Source organism: Rattus norvegicus, chromosome 17 (genome assembly GCF_021556685.1).
Source record: "Rattus norvegicus strain SHRSP/BbbUtx chromosome 17, alternate assembly SHRSP_T2T, whole genome shotgun sequence".
Taxonomy (NCBI): domain Eukaryota; kingdom Metazoa; phylum Chordata; class Mammalia; order Rodentia; family Muridae; genus Rattus; species Rattus norvegicus.
In genome coordinates, this window is record NC_141550.1 from 61,784,696 (window position 1) to 61,803,776 (window position 19,081).

At 41.7% G+C, this 19,081-nt stretch overlaps 1 protein-coding gene across 8 annotated transcripts in view; it reads right to left on the reverse strand.

The window, feature by feature from the left end:
• Mpp7 (MAGUK p55 scaffold protein 7) overlaps positions 1-19,081 on the reverse strand; it is a 269,029-nt gene that overhangs the window by 35,006 nt on the left and 214,942 nt on the right. For all 8 annotated transcript variants that reach the window (XR_015640818.1, XR_015640817.1, XR_015640819.1 and 5 more), the window contains 2 exon segments: positions 11,089-11,259; positions 2,364-2,444 (listed from right to left, as the gene is read on the reverse strand). Coding sequence is in view for 4 of the 8 variants with exons in the window: in XM_087590730.1 (XP_087446856.1) it covers positions 2,364-2,444; positions 11,089-11,259 (252 nt within the window). In the remaining 4 variants the exon portion in view is untranslated.

The following is a 19,081-nucleotide window of genomic DNA, read 5'->3' on the forward strand; positions in this document are numbered from 1 at the left end:
GTTCATTGCAGCCTTATTTATAATAGCCAGAAGCTGGAAAGAACCCAGATGCCCTTCAACAGAGGAATGGATACAGAAAATGTGGTACATCTACACAATGGAATATTACTCAGCTATCAAAAACAACGACTTTATGAAATTCATAGGCAAATGGTTGGAACTGGAAAACATCATCCTGAGTGAGCTAACCCAATCACAGAAAGACATACATGGCATGCACTCATTGATAAGTGGCTATTAGCCCAAATGCTTGAATTACCCTAGATGCCTAGAACACATGAAACTCAAGACGGATGATCAAAATGTGAATGCTTCACTCCTTCTTTAAAAGGGGAACAAGAATACCCTTGGCAGGGAAGAGAGAGGCAAAGATTAAAACAGAGACTGAAGGAACACCCATTCAGAGCCTGCCCCACATGTGGCCCATACATATACAGCAACCCAATTAGACAAGATGGATGAAGCAAAGAAGTGCAGACCGACAGGAGCCGGATGTAGATTGCTCCTGGAGACACAGCCAGAATACAGCAAATACAGAGGCGAATGCCAGCAGCAAACCACTGAACTGAGAATAGGACCCCGGTTGAAGGAATCAGAGAAAGAACTGGAAGATCTTGAAGGGGCTCGAGACCCCATATGTACAACAATGCTAAGCAACCAGAGCTTCCAGGGACTAAGCCACTACCTAAAGACTATACATGGACTGACCCTGGACTCTGACCTCATAGGTAGCAGTGAATATCCTAGTAAGAGCACCAGTGGAAGGGGAAGCCCTGGGTCCTGCTAAGACTGAACCCCCAGTGAACTAGACTGGTGGGGGGAGGGCGGCAATGGGGGGAGGGTTGGGAGGGGAACACTCATAAGGAAGGGGAGGGGGGAGGGGGATGTTTGCCCGGATACCGGGAAAGGGAATAACACTCGAAATGTATATAAGAAATACTCAAGTTAATAAAAAAAAAAAAAAAAAAAAAGAAACATTCGTGTTCTGAGAAGTCTCTTCCAGCTCTCTGTGGTTCAGTCTTTTTTTGAGTTAATTTAATTTTTTTAAATTTTATTTTTCTTGGATATTTTATGTATTTACATTTGAAATGGTATCCCCTTTCCCCACTCTTCCATACCCTCCTCCTTCTGCTTCTATGAGGATGCTCCCATTCCCACCCATCCACTCCCACCTCAACGCCCTGGTATTCCCCACATTGGGGAATCGAGCCTTCACAGGACCAAGGACTTTTCCTCCTATTGATGCTGGACAATGACATCCTTTGCTACATATGCAGTTGGAGCCATGGGTCCCTCCATGTGGTTTAGTTGGTTGGTGGTTTAGTCCCTGGGAGCTCTGGTGGGGTCTGGTTGGTTAATACTGTTGTTCTTCCTATAGGGTTGCAAAACCCTTCAGCTCCTTCAGTCTTTTCTCTAACTCCTCCATTGGGGTCCCCTTATTCAGTCCAATGGTCAGCTGCAAGCATCCTCATCTGTATCAGCAGGGCTCTAGCAGAGCCTCTCAGGAGACACCCATATCAGGCTCCTGTCAGCAAGCACTTCTTGGCCTCAGCAATAGTGACTGGGTTTGGTGGCTGCATGTGGGATGGATCCCCAGGTGGAGCAGTCTCTGGATGGCCTTTTCTTCAGTCCCTGCTTCACTCTCTGTCCCTGTATCTCTTCCTGTGAGTGTTTTGTTCTCCCTTTTAAAAAGGACTGAAACATCTACATTTTGGTCTTCCTTCTTCTTGAGCTTCATATGATCTGTGAATTTTTTCTTAAGTATTCCAAGCTTTTGGGCTAATATCCACTTATCAGCGAGTGCATACCATGTGTTTTTTTTTTTTTTTTTTTTTTTTTTTTTTGTGACTGGGCTACCTCATTCAGGATATTTTCTAGTTCCATCCATTTGCCTAGGAATTTCATGTAGTCATTGTTTTTAACAGCTGAGTAGTACTCCATTGTGTAAATGTACCACAGGTTTAGTCTTTCTAATCATAAAACTAGTTTTAAAAAAAAACTCTGGAAAATACTAGCAATATTTGAGGGAACAGAACAGTAGGATTTTTTTTTTTATTTAGAAGATAACTTGTAACTATAGGTTGGTGTCATCTGTGCATTAAAAGTCACCACAAAAATCTCCAGTAGGTAAGCTGAAATAAAAAAAATAATAATCTGCCAATAATCTTTGCAGTATGGGGGGATCCTTGAATGTCTGCTGGCCCAGTTCCCTCTCTGAATGTGATATCACTGTGTGCTATGCAGGGTTGAGGTGACCTAGAGGAGCAATCCTGAGGAGAATAATTAGTGCTGTGTAAGCTTCCTAAGTGGCTCTGACCATATGCTAATGTCCTCAGAGAACCAGCACGCATCAGAGGACTCACGAGGTACTGTCACGCCATAGTGCTGTGTGTCACTCATCAATAGCTTCCGCTTCAGCTCATTCAGCCCAACTCCAACAGGACCTGAAACAGAAGGCGGCAGAGACTGAGAATGGGAGTCTAATCCATCATGGTTAGCAAGAAGTCTAGATAAGCTGTATGTAGGAGAAGGACTGGCTTTCTAGAGTTGCTTCAGAAAAGTTTATACCCTTACCTTTTTGTTTTTTTTTTTTTATAAAACTTAAAATAAAACATACTAAATAATATATTACCAAGTAATATATTATTTTATAATATATAAATATAAAATAATATAAATATAATTTATATCTATAATATAAAATAATATATAATAATGAATATATTACCAAGTAATCCATATACAATCACCTAAAATTGTACTGAGCAGTGTCTTCATTCTTAAATACTTTTTAGAATTCAATAAAAGAAAATCATTGACTAGAGACATTTTGGCCAAGAAAATTTCAGACTAGCAGATCTGCAAGCTGCCACAGGCCTTAACGCATTTAAATCAACCAAATGCACACACAGAGAACACACAATGAGCAAGGCAGAGGGCATGTGCCATGACAACGGAAGATGGCAGCTACACACTGCATTTAGAGAAAACGGCCAGTCAGGGACGAGATTGGCAGTAAACAAAGGGCCCAAGGAGTGGCCGTGAGCACCAGCCTGAATCCAAAAGTCATTTAGCCTGAGCTGCACAGCTGGCTTTCCTTCCTCACCTTAAACCTCCCACGACTTGTGGTTGGGGTCTCCGGATGGACTGTACAGAGACACGGTTGGAGCACAGGACCCACTGAAGGTCAGCCTATCCTGTGCTAGATCCCAACTTGTTCCTCTCCAAACTTTTCCTTCTAGGATGGTGAAGAAGGTGACACCTGGTCTAACGCCTGCTCCACTCACACTTCATCCCCACCCTAGCGCTGCCCCAGCAAGATCAGGTGCACTCTCGGAGTGCCCCAGACTCAGTATAGCACAGGAATTGACTGAGCATTCCTTTGCCTTCCCCTTTCTCCTCTGTGGGCAAGAGGACTCATAGGAAAAGGATACTGATGAACTTGCAGGCACACAGAGACGAGACCAGTGGGAACTGCGAGTTAAGGGGATGGTGGAAGGAGAAGGGAAGGGGACTGACCTCTAACCTTTCCTACATGGCTGTCAGGAGCCTGTTTCTCTGTCAATGTTCCTTTGTTCTCCAAGACTCCATGAGAACTCAATGGTATGCTCAAGTGACATTCACAGTTAACATAACTTACTAGAACATACAGTTCCCCTCTCCAAATTAATATGCTTTCCTAGAACTAGCAAAACAGCAAAAAGAAAAGAATGTAATTTCTAACAACACAACTTTGGCAGGACCAGAAGGAAAACATACAACTAAGTCAGATGTCTGCATCCACTTAGTAGCTCAGATTTAGAGTTCCAGAGTTACAGTGTACATACAAGCACAGAAACAAAAGGCCCACAGGTACAGGCGAAGCAAACACCAGCATTTGGACAGAAACCAAGACCAGGTTTACCTGGACATGGAGTGTCATGGGTCTGCTACAGAGGTGACCACCTTAAAGTTATATTAAAGGCTTGGATGGCAGCTCAAGTGATTGGTCACGAGGGCTCTGGTTTGATCAACGACTGAATGGTGGAGCCCATGTAGGACGGCATACCTTATTAAGGTTGGAGCCTTTCTCTAGTTCATTCTGCTTTTTGTCGACCATGACTTGCCCAGCACACCCCCCCACCCCCCTTCCACTCTGGTGCTTCTGCATTGCCAAGAGCCTCCAAGCAATGGGGTCAGATGGCCATGGTTGGCACCACTTAAACAGTGAGCCTGGCTAAATCTTACTCATTTTAAGCTGTTTGCCGGCATTTGGCTTTCGTGACAGAGGTGGCTAACGAGAGGGAGGTGATCTTAAGTGACAAAAGGACAACAGGTCAAGTGAGGCAAAGTGAGATAATAGAAGCAACTGGGCTTGACCTTACGGGCAGCATGAGGACATTAACCTGAGCAATGGACGCATATCCAATGCCACAGAAGACTGGGTTCAAGCCTGACCTTAACTCTGGAGTTAAACCAAATTCATGGTTTCCTACCCTTTCATGTGTGTTCATGTCACCCAGGAAAACTTACCGGACAAATATAAATTAATTAAAAAAACAATTTGTAGGACTTGGGATAGAGATCAGTGGTAGAGCAACAGCCTACTACACTCAGTGCTACAAAGTGAATCCGCAGTATAATAAATCAGTAAATAGGGACTGGAGAGGTGGTTCAGTGTTTAAGAGTACAGAGGACCTGGGTTTGGCTCTCAGCACCTACATGGTAGCTCGCAACAATCTGTAACTCTAGCTTCCTCTTCTGGCCTCTGAGGGCATTGTATGCAGAGAGTGCACGGACACACTAATGCAAGCAAAGCACTCATGTACATAAAAATAAATCTAGCTAGCCAAAATAAAAAAAAAGTGCATTTTGTAAAAAATTGGCAAAATCCCATTGGGAAGAAGGGGGGGGCACCATTTACATCAGACCTCTGTTAGAAGTCCTTGGGAAATGTAATTAAATAAAGTCTCAATTTAACTATTCTACCTTAATGAAAACAGGCAAAAATGTGATTTTGTTTTTAAAAGGTTATTCATTTTAGTTAAAGAAACACAGCCATGTAAAGTACACATGATAGAAATGATAGAAAACTCCTCCCCTAATTTTGATTGTTTGCTTTTCAACACATGGTCTAATTGTGTAGTCCAGGTTGACTCTGACCTCAAGATTCTCCCAAGGCCCCTGAATGTTAAGACTATTGCTGATATATACATTCACGAATATATAAGAATGTCCCATGACAACTCTTCTCCAATAACCCTGGAGTTTGTTGGTCATAGCTTCACACTTGTTTCAGATTTTCATTTTTTTCCCCACAAAAAATGCCTAAGAATTTTTCATTTCTGGTTCATTTTGTTTTGAGGCTCTCCCTGTGTAGCCTAAACTGGTCTGGAAAATGTGATCTGGTTACCTCTGCTTACAAAGAGCGGGACACAGAGACCGGTGGTTATCATCTGTAACAGACATTGCATGTAGGTAACTTTGTATCAGAATTTAGCATACTATACAGTCAAGATGACTTCACAGTTGACATGGTTTTAACTCTGCAAAAGGATTTCAAGAAAGAGCCACATTGTAAATCAGAAACAGATACACCCAACAACAACAACAACAACCACCGAAAATGCCAAAAGAGTGAAGAAAGTATCAAGCTAGGTGATGTTTCCAGAGCTCGGGGTAACACTGTAAAACTAGAGTACGGATTCTGCAAGACTGTGTCAGAAGATGTGCGCACGGGAGCACACAAGTGCAAGGCTACGCCTTCATCACTCACTACTGACTGGAGTTTCTACCACTTACTTATTTATGTGGCAGTGCTATTTCAGGATGAAAATGCATGACAACGATGATGTGTTTATGGTGAAAACAGTTTTTGGTGAAATTGGTGAAATATGGTGTGCCACATACACATATGTCTACGTTTCACAATCTAAGGATGAACACAAGATGATTTTGATTTCTGCCATGCAATATTAGCATAGTGTTTCCTTTTTGTATGTGCATGTTTTACAAGTATATATGTGTGTTCCCCTCCCCCCTCTACGTGTGTGTCCTTGTGCATGTGCATGTGTGTGTGCGTGTGGTAGGTGTTGGGGCTCTGAACTTCAGTCATCAAGCTCAGCAAGTGTTTTATCCACTGAGCAATCCGCGGCCCCTGTATATAGTGTTACTTAGGGCTGATAAGTATCAAATTCGATTTAATAACTTAAATATAAGTACTGCCCTACAGATGAAAGACTTAACATACTAATAATCTCATAGAAAAGTAACTAAACAGGGAAAGATAAGTCAATAGAGAGGGCCAAACTGTTCATGTAACCACCACAGTAACACATTATGATAAAGAGCCTTCTTGTTTATACACACTTTTTCCTAATATTTGGATTTAAGTGGAATATTGGAAGGACATGTGTTGCTCTGACCAAGTACTATTTATGTTTTCTCCTGCTCTTTGTACATCTTGGCACAAGCCAAAAATAGTTGATTACAGAGAGAGTTACTGGCGTGGATCTGGCTTCTCTTCTGTATGCAACCCCAGTGTACTTATGCTGCTTCACACAAAAATCCTGCATTTCCCTACAGGCTTTTTTTTTTTAATTTTTATTGTACTTGGCCAGACTTGTTACTCTTTACTATCCAGAGAAAAATACCAGAATTACAGGAGTCTACCATAGGAAGTCAAACTGCATTGTTACCTAAAAAACATACCCATTCATTTGATTTATTGCAAGATAAATCCAAGCAACCCCCTAGGTATCTCTCAGATCAGACACATGCTATAAAACGTCTACTTATCATATTATAGCAATACTCTTTTATTGCTCTAGGCATAAAATACAAACAGCCATGCTATTCTATTTGATCCATGACCACCGGATGATCAGATGGACCAGATGGCGGCAGGAGTTTAGTGTTCCAAAGTGACACTACGGGGTCGAGCTACATGCATAAGTCAGAGCGGCTCATTCCTTATGTCGTTTTCACGAGGGAGAAAAGGACTCCTAATGAGGCACCAATTCATAAAGCAAATGCCAGAGCATGAAACAAAAACCAAGAAGAAAATGAGAATAAAAAATTTGCTAACTAAACATCCCTCTAAAGCAGGTCTGTGGACCCATTTAAGTTTCGCATCTCCTCTTTCTACCGCAGCTATGACGAGAATACAATACAACTGAAAGGTCAAAATCCAACCACATTCACCTTCCTTAGCCAAGCAAAGGACAGTGGTAATGGTTACTTCCTTCCTCTCTAACTCTTCCAAAGGTGACTTCCACTGGGGATGACAGGATCTCATTCAAAATCCATTCTCTGCTAGTCCCAAACTCACAGTTCTATTAACCAGCACCACAAGCCACCTCCTATGTACAGCTCACCACATCCATTAGCCACACAAGTAGCCACAGCTGTCAGCATTTGCTCCTAGGAATGATAGATTTTTGGTTCATCTTCACCCACTGGAATATAGGCGGCTAGAGGACAAAAGCTTCTGCTGTAACCTAGAGAACCCAGCGCTCAGAACAGACCTGCTCACTAAAAGCCAGCTCAATGGGGAGAATCATGTCTCATGCCAGACTCCCTACTATACATATTTCAGAGAGACTACAGGCATTAGAAGCCAACTGTGATTCTAATAGATCATATTTGTCTCTGGTTCACAGGATAACTTTCAGCCCACCACACATCCATGAATTCGACTGTGACTGTTGGTTTTGGGGTGTGTACATGGACACCTCCGGAGCAGCCCAGTTATGAACACGTGCTTCCTACTCTGCCTTACCCAGCTGTGCGGACAGCATCATTTTAGGAGAAAATGATGACGTTCTTACAGATGTCCATTTACTCAGAGCACCTCTGCATAGCAGTCTTCAAACAACACATGGGACTCAGCCCAGAGGACCGAATCGTATTTGTGTTGTAAATGTGAAATATGCAAAATTTTACTTTTAGCTTCTCCCCTATGCTGAGAAGCCAGACGGAACAAGTAAGGAATCATTGAACAGTCACAGAATGAATCTCTGCCCTCCTTTTGGCTTAAGCCACAAAAGGGCTTTTGTGGCTCTTCAGACCACACCTTTATCCTCGTCCTCACCACAAGCTTACATACATCATTTGACTTTATTGTTTTACTTATGAAAAGGTCAGCCTTTACTAAAGATGAAATACAATATGCTGTATAGGAATATGTAGTAAATGCTCCAGCATTTGGGTCTAACACTTTTTTTTGGGGGGGGGTTCTTTTTTTTGGAGCTGGGAACCGAACCCAGGGCCTTGCGCTTCCTAGGCAAGCGCTCTACCCTGAGCTAAATCCCCAACCCCGGGTCTAACACTTTTTAAGAAATATTTTTAAATGCAGAAGGGACTTTAATAGAAACATGTGAGGTTATCAGGGACTAAAATGCAGCCTGGGAATAACATGTTTACCTAAAGAAGGGAAAATCAAGTATTTCTGATCAAGGCTCATGGTTCTCTGATGCTGTATTTTCGAATGGCACCAACTTGGCTGAATCTGATTTCTTGAACACTGGGTCTAAGAAAAGCATATTGTGACACTATTGAGAGAAAGTATTCTGTATCTTCCTGGTGATATTTACCCAACACCGTCTTTAACCAGGTTGTTACTCCACACAGCTTTGACAACCAGGGTAAGAGTGAATGAAGGAGGTGCAACACGGTCTTCCCACCCTCCTGCACACAGAGGAAACATGTCTTCACCGTGCAGTCAGGAAAGACAGCAGTTAACAGAGAACAGAATAGAACTTCCAAACCATACAGCCATTACCCAGGTGCTTCTCTCAGATTGGCTGCTATATGGTCATTTCAAAGACTGAGGCTCAAAATCAGCAGGCATCTAAGACTAGAACACCTCAGGTTTATTTTAAAGATATTTTTGGATAATATGAAAGAATGGTTTTTTACTCAGACCACAGCCTGGGTTAGGAGCAAGTCTGAGTCTTTGCAAGACTAGCAAAGCTCTTATCCTGTCTGCTTTTCAGATGAGGAAACAGGACTGGGGAACATCTGTTGACAGACAGCCCACAAGGTACTAGCAGAGACTCCTTCCTCTTTTCCTTGCTCTCCGTTGCAGAGATGAGCACATCCTTTCTATGAAATGCCCCTGCCATGTCTCTCATGGGCCCAGAGCCACAGGATCACTTGAATTAACTCCTATTTCAGATACAGTGGATAGCAGCAGGTCATTTTACATTGTGTTTGGAGTGCATTGTGCTAGGACTCTAAGCAGTTACCTGGGTGAGGATGTGAGGTTTTCCACTTGTGCTACTTTCTCGTGCTTAGGGCTGTGAAACAAAAGGAACCTTTTATCTGTATTAGTTAACTATCTCAAGTATTTGGCCTCGATGATGGAAGGCTAATGTGGCATCCTGCACTTTTATCCTGTCCTAAGGCAGGCCCAGGACTGCTAATGCACTCTGCCACGGAGACCTATGTAACACCACTGTCTCAATCCCCAGAATTGGCTGTCTGCTTCCAATCCCTGTTGAGGATCCCAGGGGTTGGCTGTCTCTTTTCCAGAATCATCTATCATCCTCAAGAGCTCTACACCTTGACTCTTTCCACTCTTCTCTGGCTTACTACACAGACCCAAGCCAAGCTCAAGTACCCCTTTGCCCCTGCAGACACGGCTTTATGCGTGGTGCCTACAGGAGAAGAAAACTGGCTTGGGCTCCTTTTTCCTCCTTTTAGTCTGGAAATGAAAGGCAAAGCAAGCACAGCCCTGTAACTCCAAGGATAATGCCTGGCTGGAAAGGCAGGAGTGACACAGCCACATGGTCTATGTCCATGGTCCCCTTTACCACACTGGGCTCCTGGGCTGAGGAAGAGGGGGCAGGAATGGAGGGAGGCTGCTCAGATCTTACAGCAGGAGTGATAGGGAGAGAAGGCAGTGGGTCTCAGGTAGCCTCCACGTAGGACCAGAGGATCAGCCATGAGCCCTGGGTGCTGTGTGGACTGGAACTGAGTTCTGTGAGCATGGTGGAAACCGTGACATTTATGGAGCCCCCCACCCCTTTCTGGATGTAGCTGAGACTAGAGAAAGGTAGGCCTTACTAAGAAAGGAAACTTTGAATTTCTTTGTATGTGATCCTGTATTTCTGATAAATAATTTCAGTATCGGCCAGGCTAATGATCAACTCTGGTGTCATTGGTAAGAGGAAACCATATTGCTTCTCACAAATCACCCACCATCAGTCTCAGTTAGCATGGAACAAACTTACAAAGGAGTTCTCCTCACGAAACTGGCCGATTCCTCACCCTTCCAATGATCCTTACTCCTCCCCAAACTGTCATCTTAAGTTTATAATGTAAGAATTAACAAGAGACACTATGCTCCTCTACCCCCAAACTTATGCAAAACCTCTGGCTTCAATCCTGGAAGCTGACAGAGCTCTCACCACATTTTAAAAGAAACATAGTAAGGGACAGGAGTGGAGGAACATAAGGTCATGGGGGATCATGTCGGTGCAGGCTGCACAAGAGACTGGCTAGACCGTTCATGTGAGTCAAGCCAACCACTGTAGACATGATCTGCCCGAACTTTGGATTTTACACTACTCAGAACTGAGCCCAATGCCAGGCAGGAACTCTAGTCCTCAGTTACATACCTCCACACATTCTAAAATGGTTTGAAACCTGCTGGAACTTATTTCACGATGGTCTAACTGCTGTAGGTAGCTTACACCATGGCTACTGCCTCAAAATAAATCGAAAAGAACATCATTAACAAATATTCAAGTACTTACTTTACAAATATTCAAACACTCATCACCAAATATTCAAATGCTCATTAACAAATATTCAAATATCCATTAAGCAGTATGTTAAGATTTAATACTCTTGATGCTTCTTGTGTTACAGTGAATTTCCTAACCCACCTGCAACAGAGGCTCCACGGGACCGAGGGCTACTTATGAGGTAGCCTCCAAAGGACCAGACCAGTCCCAACACAGTCAGCAGACAAACGCTCACTTCAGAGACTAAGCAAGGCCTTCAGCAAGAAGGGGATTTCAGCTGGAAGCTTCAACTATGATAAACTTCAAATGTAAATCCTGGTGTTTTTCTGATTTGCAGGATTACAAAGCAAACACTTACCAACCAGGACGACGAGTCTGTACTTGTCATGGGTCTGCCGCCGGTAGGGTGTCACCTCCTCATATGTGGGCACATCTGCTGTGTCGTACTGTTCACTCTTTTTGCATTCGTACATGGACTTATTTGTTTTCTTATCCTTTCTGCTAAGACGGAAACTTCTTCTAAAACCAGCTACAAACAAACAAAAATAAATAAATAAATAAATAAAATAAGTATTTTTTTGAAAACATTTAGGGTATTTTAAGCTAACAATTAAAATCCCCCAAGCCAAATATTAAGATCCTTCTGTATCAGCCCCACAATATAAAATAAAATTCCAGTACCCTGTAAATATACAAAAGCATATTTGATTCCAGAAGGATGTGGACAGCTGGTGAGACAGTGTCTGCTGAGGCAGGTTCTGTCTCTAGAACCAACACGAGAATCTGAGAGCTGACTTCTACTGTCCCTGACCTCTACACACAGGCTATGGCATGTGAACATCCACACATATCCACACACACATGAAATAAACAAAATATAATAAAAATTAAAAATAAAAACACGTAGACTACTTTTAGAGTTTTTCTACAAGGTACAAAAGTGAAAAGACATATATATGAATTGTGGAGACTACATAGGAAGTCAGTAATTATACCTGTTGGGTTTGGAAGGTAAAAGGATTACAAAGAAAGCGAATATTGAAATAATAGGAGTCAGGGCTGGGAACGAAGCACTGTTGGTTGAGGACCTGCCTGGCATGCAGGATGCCCTGAGTTGGATGCCTAACATGGCCCTGTGTCATACATGTGTAATCCCAGCACTTGGGAGGTAGAGATAGGAGGGCCACAAGTTCAGGGTCATCCTTGGCTACACAGTGAGTCTGAGGCCAGCCTGGGTTACATGAAACCAAGTCTGTAAAAAAGAAGTGTAAATATGGAGTAAACACAAGCAAATACGGAGTTTTCTGAGACACTTTATAGAGTCCAAGTTTAATAAAATAAATCAACAGATACATTTGCAATAGACAGTGAGATTATATTCTAATGAGCAATTTTAAATCAGCAAAGATTTTGGGAATAGATAATAAAAGTTACTCTGTGACTCTCTAAAAATAACTGACTTTGAGGCAATCCTAGGTTATTTGAGAAAAGGTCTTCATATGATAAAGTCTCTCACCAGAGCTCCCTCAGAGGCAAAGCAAGGGAGTGAAGAGGACTGGTCATTAGTGAGGGGAATTTTGATTGGCTATTCAGGATGGTTAGTCAGGATGCTGGTGGCATCCTGTTCTAACTGTAGTACCCATCCCTTCACAGTTCTTTGGTATGGAAGTCATGAGAAATTTTGGGTATAAGGCGCCATCCAACACAAACAAAGGGCAACAGCTGAATCTGAAGAAAATTCAGATCTGCAAATTGTAACTAAGCCCTGATTTCTGTGAAACTGCTTACTTAGTTGGGTCTTTACAACCCATTGACATTTTTACTCCCACTATAAACAGGAAACTGAGAGCAAGGGAAGGAAGAGGGCAAGCAGGTTTCCATAGTGACTATGAAGAAAATGGCGGCACGCTCCACGGGATGGGTCGCAGCACCTGCTCTGTTGTGCTTCACCCAGAACAACAGCAGCAACTGCAAATCCACTCCCACTCTGTCTCACCTTTGAAAACCTCAACCAAGAAAGCCGAACCTGTGGGGACTTTACACCAGACCTGAAGATGGACAGAAAAGGTCTTAGAGCTAAGGGAAGCAGAGGGCACAGGCCAGTGACTGTTACCTTGGAAATCAGCCCCACCCTCAGCTTTTCAGAAGTACCTGGCTCTGGAACTACCTTGCCCCGAAACTCCTTTTACAAAGCACAGGAAGGAAAGCAGTCAGCTGGCCACCACATCCTGGAGAGCAGGGGAGCCATGAAGACTGGAGACACAGACCAGAAGTACTGCCCTGCCATGCCGGCCACATATCTCCTAAGTTTCAGAGATCTTCTGGCAGGGTCATTTCCTGAAACACTGATAAACAGCAGCAGCTCCCTCCCAGGGTGGTGAAGATAGGCCACTCATGGCCGCTGCCCGTGGCAGACACTCCTGAGCCTCATCCAGGCTGTATTGTGTGGCCCGCACTCTTTGAGCCGGTCTTTAGGGAAAGCATGTGGATTCCCGTGCACAGACTCTTGAAGAGGTGAACAGCATCTAGAGGCTCATTAATCAATTTTAAATGGGCTCTTGTATGAGGAGGGACCAGCAAATGAAAGCCAGATTTAAATATGAGGACAGGGGCTGCGGTGTCACTGTGTAGTTTAGCATTGGCTTCCATGAGGCCTTACGTTCCCTATCTCCAGTGCTATAATTCATAAACAAACAATTATTTTAAATGACTTATTGACGAGTCATTTTAAAGAAACACAGCAGAAAGCCAAAATATGTAGTAACTATTCTTTCTTTTACATTCTCTTCTAGGAATACATGTAGTTTTTTCTTGCCAAGTTTAATTTTCAAGAGCATCTGTCCCTCCAGTCTAATGAGCTTTTATTTTTTAACTTATATCTCCATATCATAAGTGAATATGTATTATTTACAGAGACACTTTTATGTATACATACTTGTATGCATATACATACCTTTGCACATTTGTACACATATACATGTAAAGAAAATAAGAAAAATTCTCACCTCAGAATCAACGGTAAACAAAGCATAATAAAATCTAACTTTGTTAATATGATCTTTGTTCGGGCAAAAATTCAAAAGCTAAACACACACACACACACACACACACACACACACACACACAACATACACTCACACTGATACATACTCCCAAACCCCCAAACCCAGATGATTTTTCTCGAATCTATTTTCATGGCTTGTGATTTCCAACCCCTAGTTGGAAATAAGCGGTGTGCCTGTCAGTACCCCATGGCGGAGTCTCTAGGAGGCTACCTCCTATCTTCTCTAAAAGGGGGGAGTTAAGAACTTCTTGACTTTGGATTTTTCTCAGTTCTCTTATTTAAAGGAGCCCAAATACCATGAGGCTAAACTGAAAGGAAGCAGAGCTTCTAGTCACATAAAAGTTAAGAACACAGCATCTAGTAAGTTACCAGTCAGGGTCAGTTCCCTCCTCAGAAGGAAGGCTTTGAGAGAGAGCGAGAGGAACTCTCTCAAGGAATTCAGGATAAAGGAACAGTTTTACACAAAATGTATTTTCCTTATAGTTCATATTTTTGTAATTTATAATGGGCTCGTTATTTTTATGAACAGGTTTGTTTCCAGGGAAGCTTATCCGCAGCTGCTAGAAGTCTGTCTTTGAAAGGAACAGCGGGTTTTATTACAGTAGGAAGGTGACATCAGAATAGGATGCAGCTGCAGGACGATGCTTATCTAATACTTTGCAGAAGTGACAATTCAGTGACCAGCCAATCTACCATCTAACTCCACAAACTCTGCTTAAAGACTTTAACCATGAAGGGGTGACTCTAAAGAAAACTGCTTGTTACTTGAAATGGCTACTAAATTTCTCGGGTCCGCTGTATGTGTAACCTATGGTTTCATGAGGATACACTGTTGCAAGTGGGTTCTTCTAGGAAAAAGGCCTGTCCGCAAACTTCTCCCACAGCAGCTTCTTATCCCTTCTTAAAGTGGTTGGTAACCTGGCTAGTGTAAGCTGTGCATAGCTGTTACAGTGTTCAATCACTGTGGGATCCTCCCGTTTTTTTCATTATTGGTCTTGGCGTTTCCTCTGTCACTGCCGCTGACTGACCACTGATCAAGCTTTGAGTCAGTCCGTCATCGAATACACATCAGTTCAGGTCGGCAAGAAGGTGAGCCCTCTTCCCAAATGTGTTCACCATTCTCTTAACATTGAACTAATTTTAAAGCGATCCTAAATTGCTCAAGTGCCGGACTCTGAAACTTTGCTTTTGATTTCTCCCACTGCTTTAAGAACTGCTCTTCTTAGGTTTGATAAATATTCTCCTACATTCTTTCAAGTTTTAAGAAGTGGGATGCATGGCTTTATACTTAATTTTTAAAAGTCCCCTCTGGAATCACTCAGGTGTAATCATGACATCAAGTCTATGAAGTGTGGCTGCAGCTTTCTATTTTTCTAAATAATTAACCAATGGTTCTGAAAAACCCTGAAGGAGAAGGACCCCTAAACAGTTTCCCATTCCGACACTTGAATTGCTGATGTCATGCAGAAAAAAAGGGGGGGGGGATTCTCGAGTGGAGCCAGACTCATTCTCTGGATCATATCAGCAACAAAATACACTTGCAACAGTGGCAGTAGATGGGTTTGCTGAGAGCTCACCAGGGGACGGGCACTACCCAAAGCACTTGGTGTGGGTTGACTGTTTCAGTTTCTCCAGCAACTCTGGGAGGGGAGCTGAGTGTGGATGGCCTTCACTGGAAGAAAAAGGGATTGCTGGAGCTTGGCTTCCATGCTCCTCAATGAAATGAGGTCCCAATGCCACCCTGTGCTCACAGATGAATGACAGGGACAGTGTCGAGCCCCTGCTAAAATTTAACATAAACTGTCATCGAAAAGCAGCAGTTGCATTCACAGATTAAAAGGTTTTTCCTAATAGAGAAGTTTTATTCTTTTCATTTTCCTTGTTTATCCAATCAAGTAAGCCTTTATGTCCGTCTGTGTTTAAGGTGAGTTGTAAAACACAAAACGCTGGCCTCAAGAAGCTCCTCGTCCTGCTGTGACACCAAAGGTTATTCTCACATACATACAGTTTAGTGTTTTTACAACATGGGCTCCTGACTAATATCTTGGGACTCTTTTAAAGATTAAGAACATCTGATTTGACTTTTAACACACACACACACGTGTGTGTGTGTGTGTGTATACATATATATATATATATATATACATATATATTTGGTTATTCTCAAATCTTGCATCCTCCTGCATCTGTATAACACAGTAGCCAAAAGTATCAAATTTAATGCTTATATATGGAATTTAAGAAGCATTTGAGGTTAAAATAAGCTTTAACACTGTAGGAAACAATATATCTCTCTAGTCCACAATTCCATACATCAATATTAATTTTCAGAGTAAAAGTAATTTAGAAAAGAAACCAAAATATGCAGCAATGTGGAAATACTTAAGTGATAAAATAGTCTCCCAGAGAAGTAGGACTGAAAATGTTAAAACTGTAAAAGTATACAGTAGTACTATAGAAACAATACAATAATACTCAGCAGAACAAGAGAGGATACAATTATTACACATGAGCTTTGTTTTTGCTGCTACAAAAATGAGTTATAAATACAGACGCACAGAAGAAAACACCTTAGAGGAAAAAAACACTGCTCTGGGCACAGAGGGCTATGACAACTACCTTATTATTCAAACTTACTGGACTCTGTGACTTGACAACTGACAGGAAAACAAAAACCATTTATAATATACAACCCCCCAAATGAAATCAGATCTAGTCAGAAATAGTTGTGAGGCTCTCAACACAAGTTACAAAGTAGTTCTCTATTGCAGAAGGTGGTTCCCGGAAGCTATGTTTTGAAGTGATTACAGAAAACAAGTTTCTATGTAAATGATAGGTGGAAATAGCTGAGAAATTCAAATACCAAGAAAATGACACAAGTGAAACTGGTGGGATACTACGAAAAGCACAATGGAGGGAGTGTAAGACATAGAGAACCAGCAAAGCAAAAAAGAAAGAAAAAAAGAAACAGAAAAACCTCCAAGAGAAAAAAGAAATACATTGTTTCAAAAGCTAAAACGGGGAGGGGGGGGGGAACAGTCCAGGAGTTTATAGGAAATCACAAGCCGCCACCGTCTTTTGAGCACACAAATAAGTAACTTAAATGGAAAGTAAATGTTCTAATTTCTCATAGAATTGTTCCCTTTAGCAGGAAGGGTCATTAAAACGTTAATTACATAATGAACTCAGAAGCCAGTCCTATGTGGACACTATGGATGTGTGCGCTGGCTTGCCATTTACTTCGAGAAAATAAATTTCCAGCCTTCACATATCAGGCAGAATAGTTTTAATAACTCATTTCAATTATTTTACGTAACCAATCACCGGTCGATAACATCGGACGCTCTGCAGTGCTAACATTTAAACAAGCTTTTCCAAGGTTTACATTTCACAGTGTAGGAAAAAAAGAAGTCTTAAAAAATCTCCATGAATCCCAGCAGTTCAAATATGTCACAGGCACCTCTAAAGTCAGAGACTTCTAGAAGGATCACTCTTGACCTCCTAATGTATGAAAAACGCATTGTAATACAGACACAGTCAAAACAAAATGTTCAATTTTTCCTGAAAGAAGCCTAAAATTAAGCACTTTACAGCTTTTATCTCCATTTTAAATATACTGAAATACAGGTCCTATTTTTATAAACTAGGAGTACTGCCAAAAGCATCATATGAAAAAAATTTTTTTTTGCATCTTCAAAATCAGAACAATTTAACCATGCAAATATTTACCTAATATCTAAATTATAAGAAAGAGTAAATTTGACTATAAAGAGGCGCTTAAAGAAGATTTTTAAAACGCCATGGAGACACTAATAAAGACTAAGCATCTGGAAATTATTCTCCAATATTAGGTTCCTGACAAGAAACCAGAGTGCTTCCTCAAAAACACTCCGATCTTAGGCTGGTGCCCTTCGCAAACCACAGACATTGCATGACAACACACCAGAAGGACTGTTTCCTTCAGGATACTGATAAAAAGAGGTACACATGGTCACACGACTTTAGTTACTATTTCATTGCTGAGGTGGTACTGGGTGGTGGACCAATTAAACATTGTTTCAGAGACAATGAATGACAACTAAGCACATCTTGGTAGGCGAAGTTTGAATTATAGTGTGAGTGTGGGGGGTGGCGGTGGTGGCGGTGGCGGCAGTGGAAGAGGTGACTAGAACTACGGACACATGATCTAAAGAGCTGGGATGCAGAAACTCTCCAGCCATTTCATGCTGCAGGGAGAAGTCAGCAAAGACAGTGTCACAACGATGCTAAGCTATACATATTGCACAGAGGGTGGGGGGGGGGGTTTGAACAGATAACCAGAAAACCCACCTCTAACATGTTACAGGTTCACAGTTTCCTTTGTGGAGAGCTGCATTCAAATCTACAACGAGCCTTGAAAAACACAGCTTTATTTCAAGCTAAAAATAAAACAGAAACACAGCCCTGGAAGCTAAACTAAGATATGAAGTGCAATTTCCAAGGGAAAAATAACTTCTACTTTAAGATTTCCCAATCATCATACTAACACCCGAACAAAACACACACACACACACACACACACACACACACACACACACACACACACACACACAGAGAGAGAGAGAGACAGAGACAGAGACAGAGACAGAGACAGAGACACACAGAGAGATTGCATGAGAATTTAACTTTCCACCAAGCAGCTAATAAAGAAATGAGTTCTTATTTATACTTTCAAATTTATGTCAAAATGCAGTATACACATGTAAAACTGCAGCTCTGGGCAGAGGGAAAAATTGGATTTGAAACTTTAGTAATTTTTTTTTCTTAGCTTGAGACTATCCTTACAGCCTACAATGCTCTGAGCAGAAATAGTTTCTGTCAGGAAACAAGTATTTCCAAGCAGGAGTCCAGACGTCTTGAGATTCTGCAGAGGTCTTTTCTGCTCAAAAAAGAACCTGTATTACTTTTGAAAAAATGCTTCTAAATATTCTTTCTGCACAAATACTATCTCATGGAAAATATCGATGTGGTATACTTAAACACAGCTGCACCCCACTTCGAGCTCTTTAATAAGTGAGCAGACTTGAATAAATGGGAATTTTGACTCAATTTATAAAATCAGCTGTGCTCTTAACCATGGGGGAGAAATAAGAACCAGTCCTAAGTAAAGCACATAGAAGTCGAGAGAAGTAAACAGTAACACATGAAGTTTTGTTTCATTATTTAACTTTAGGATAAATACTTTGGTTAAATAGAAACGACAGTGTAGGTCCCAACACTGATCTTGTTTTAAAAGAATGTAGCGTTT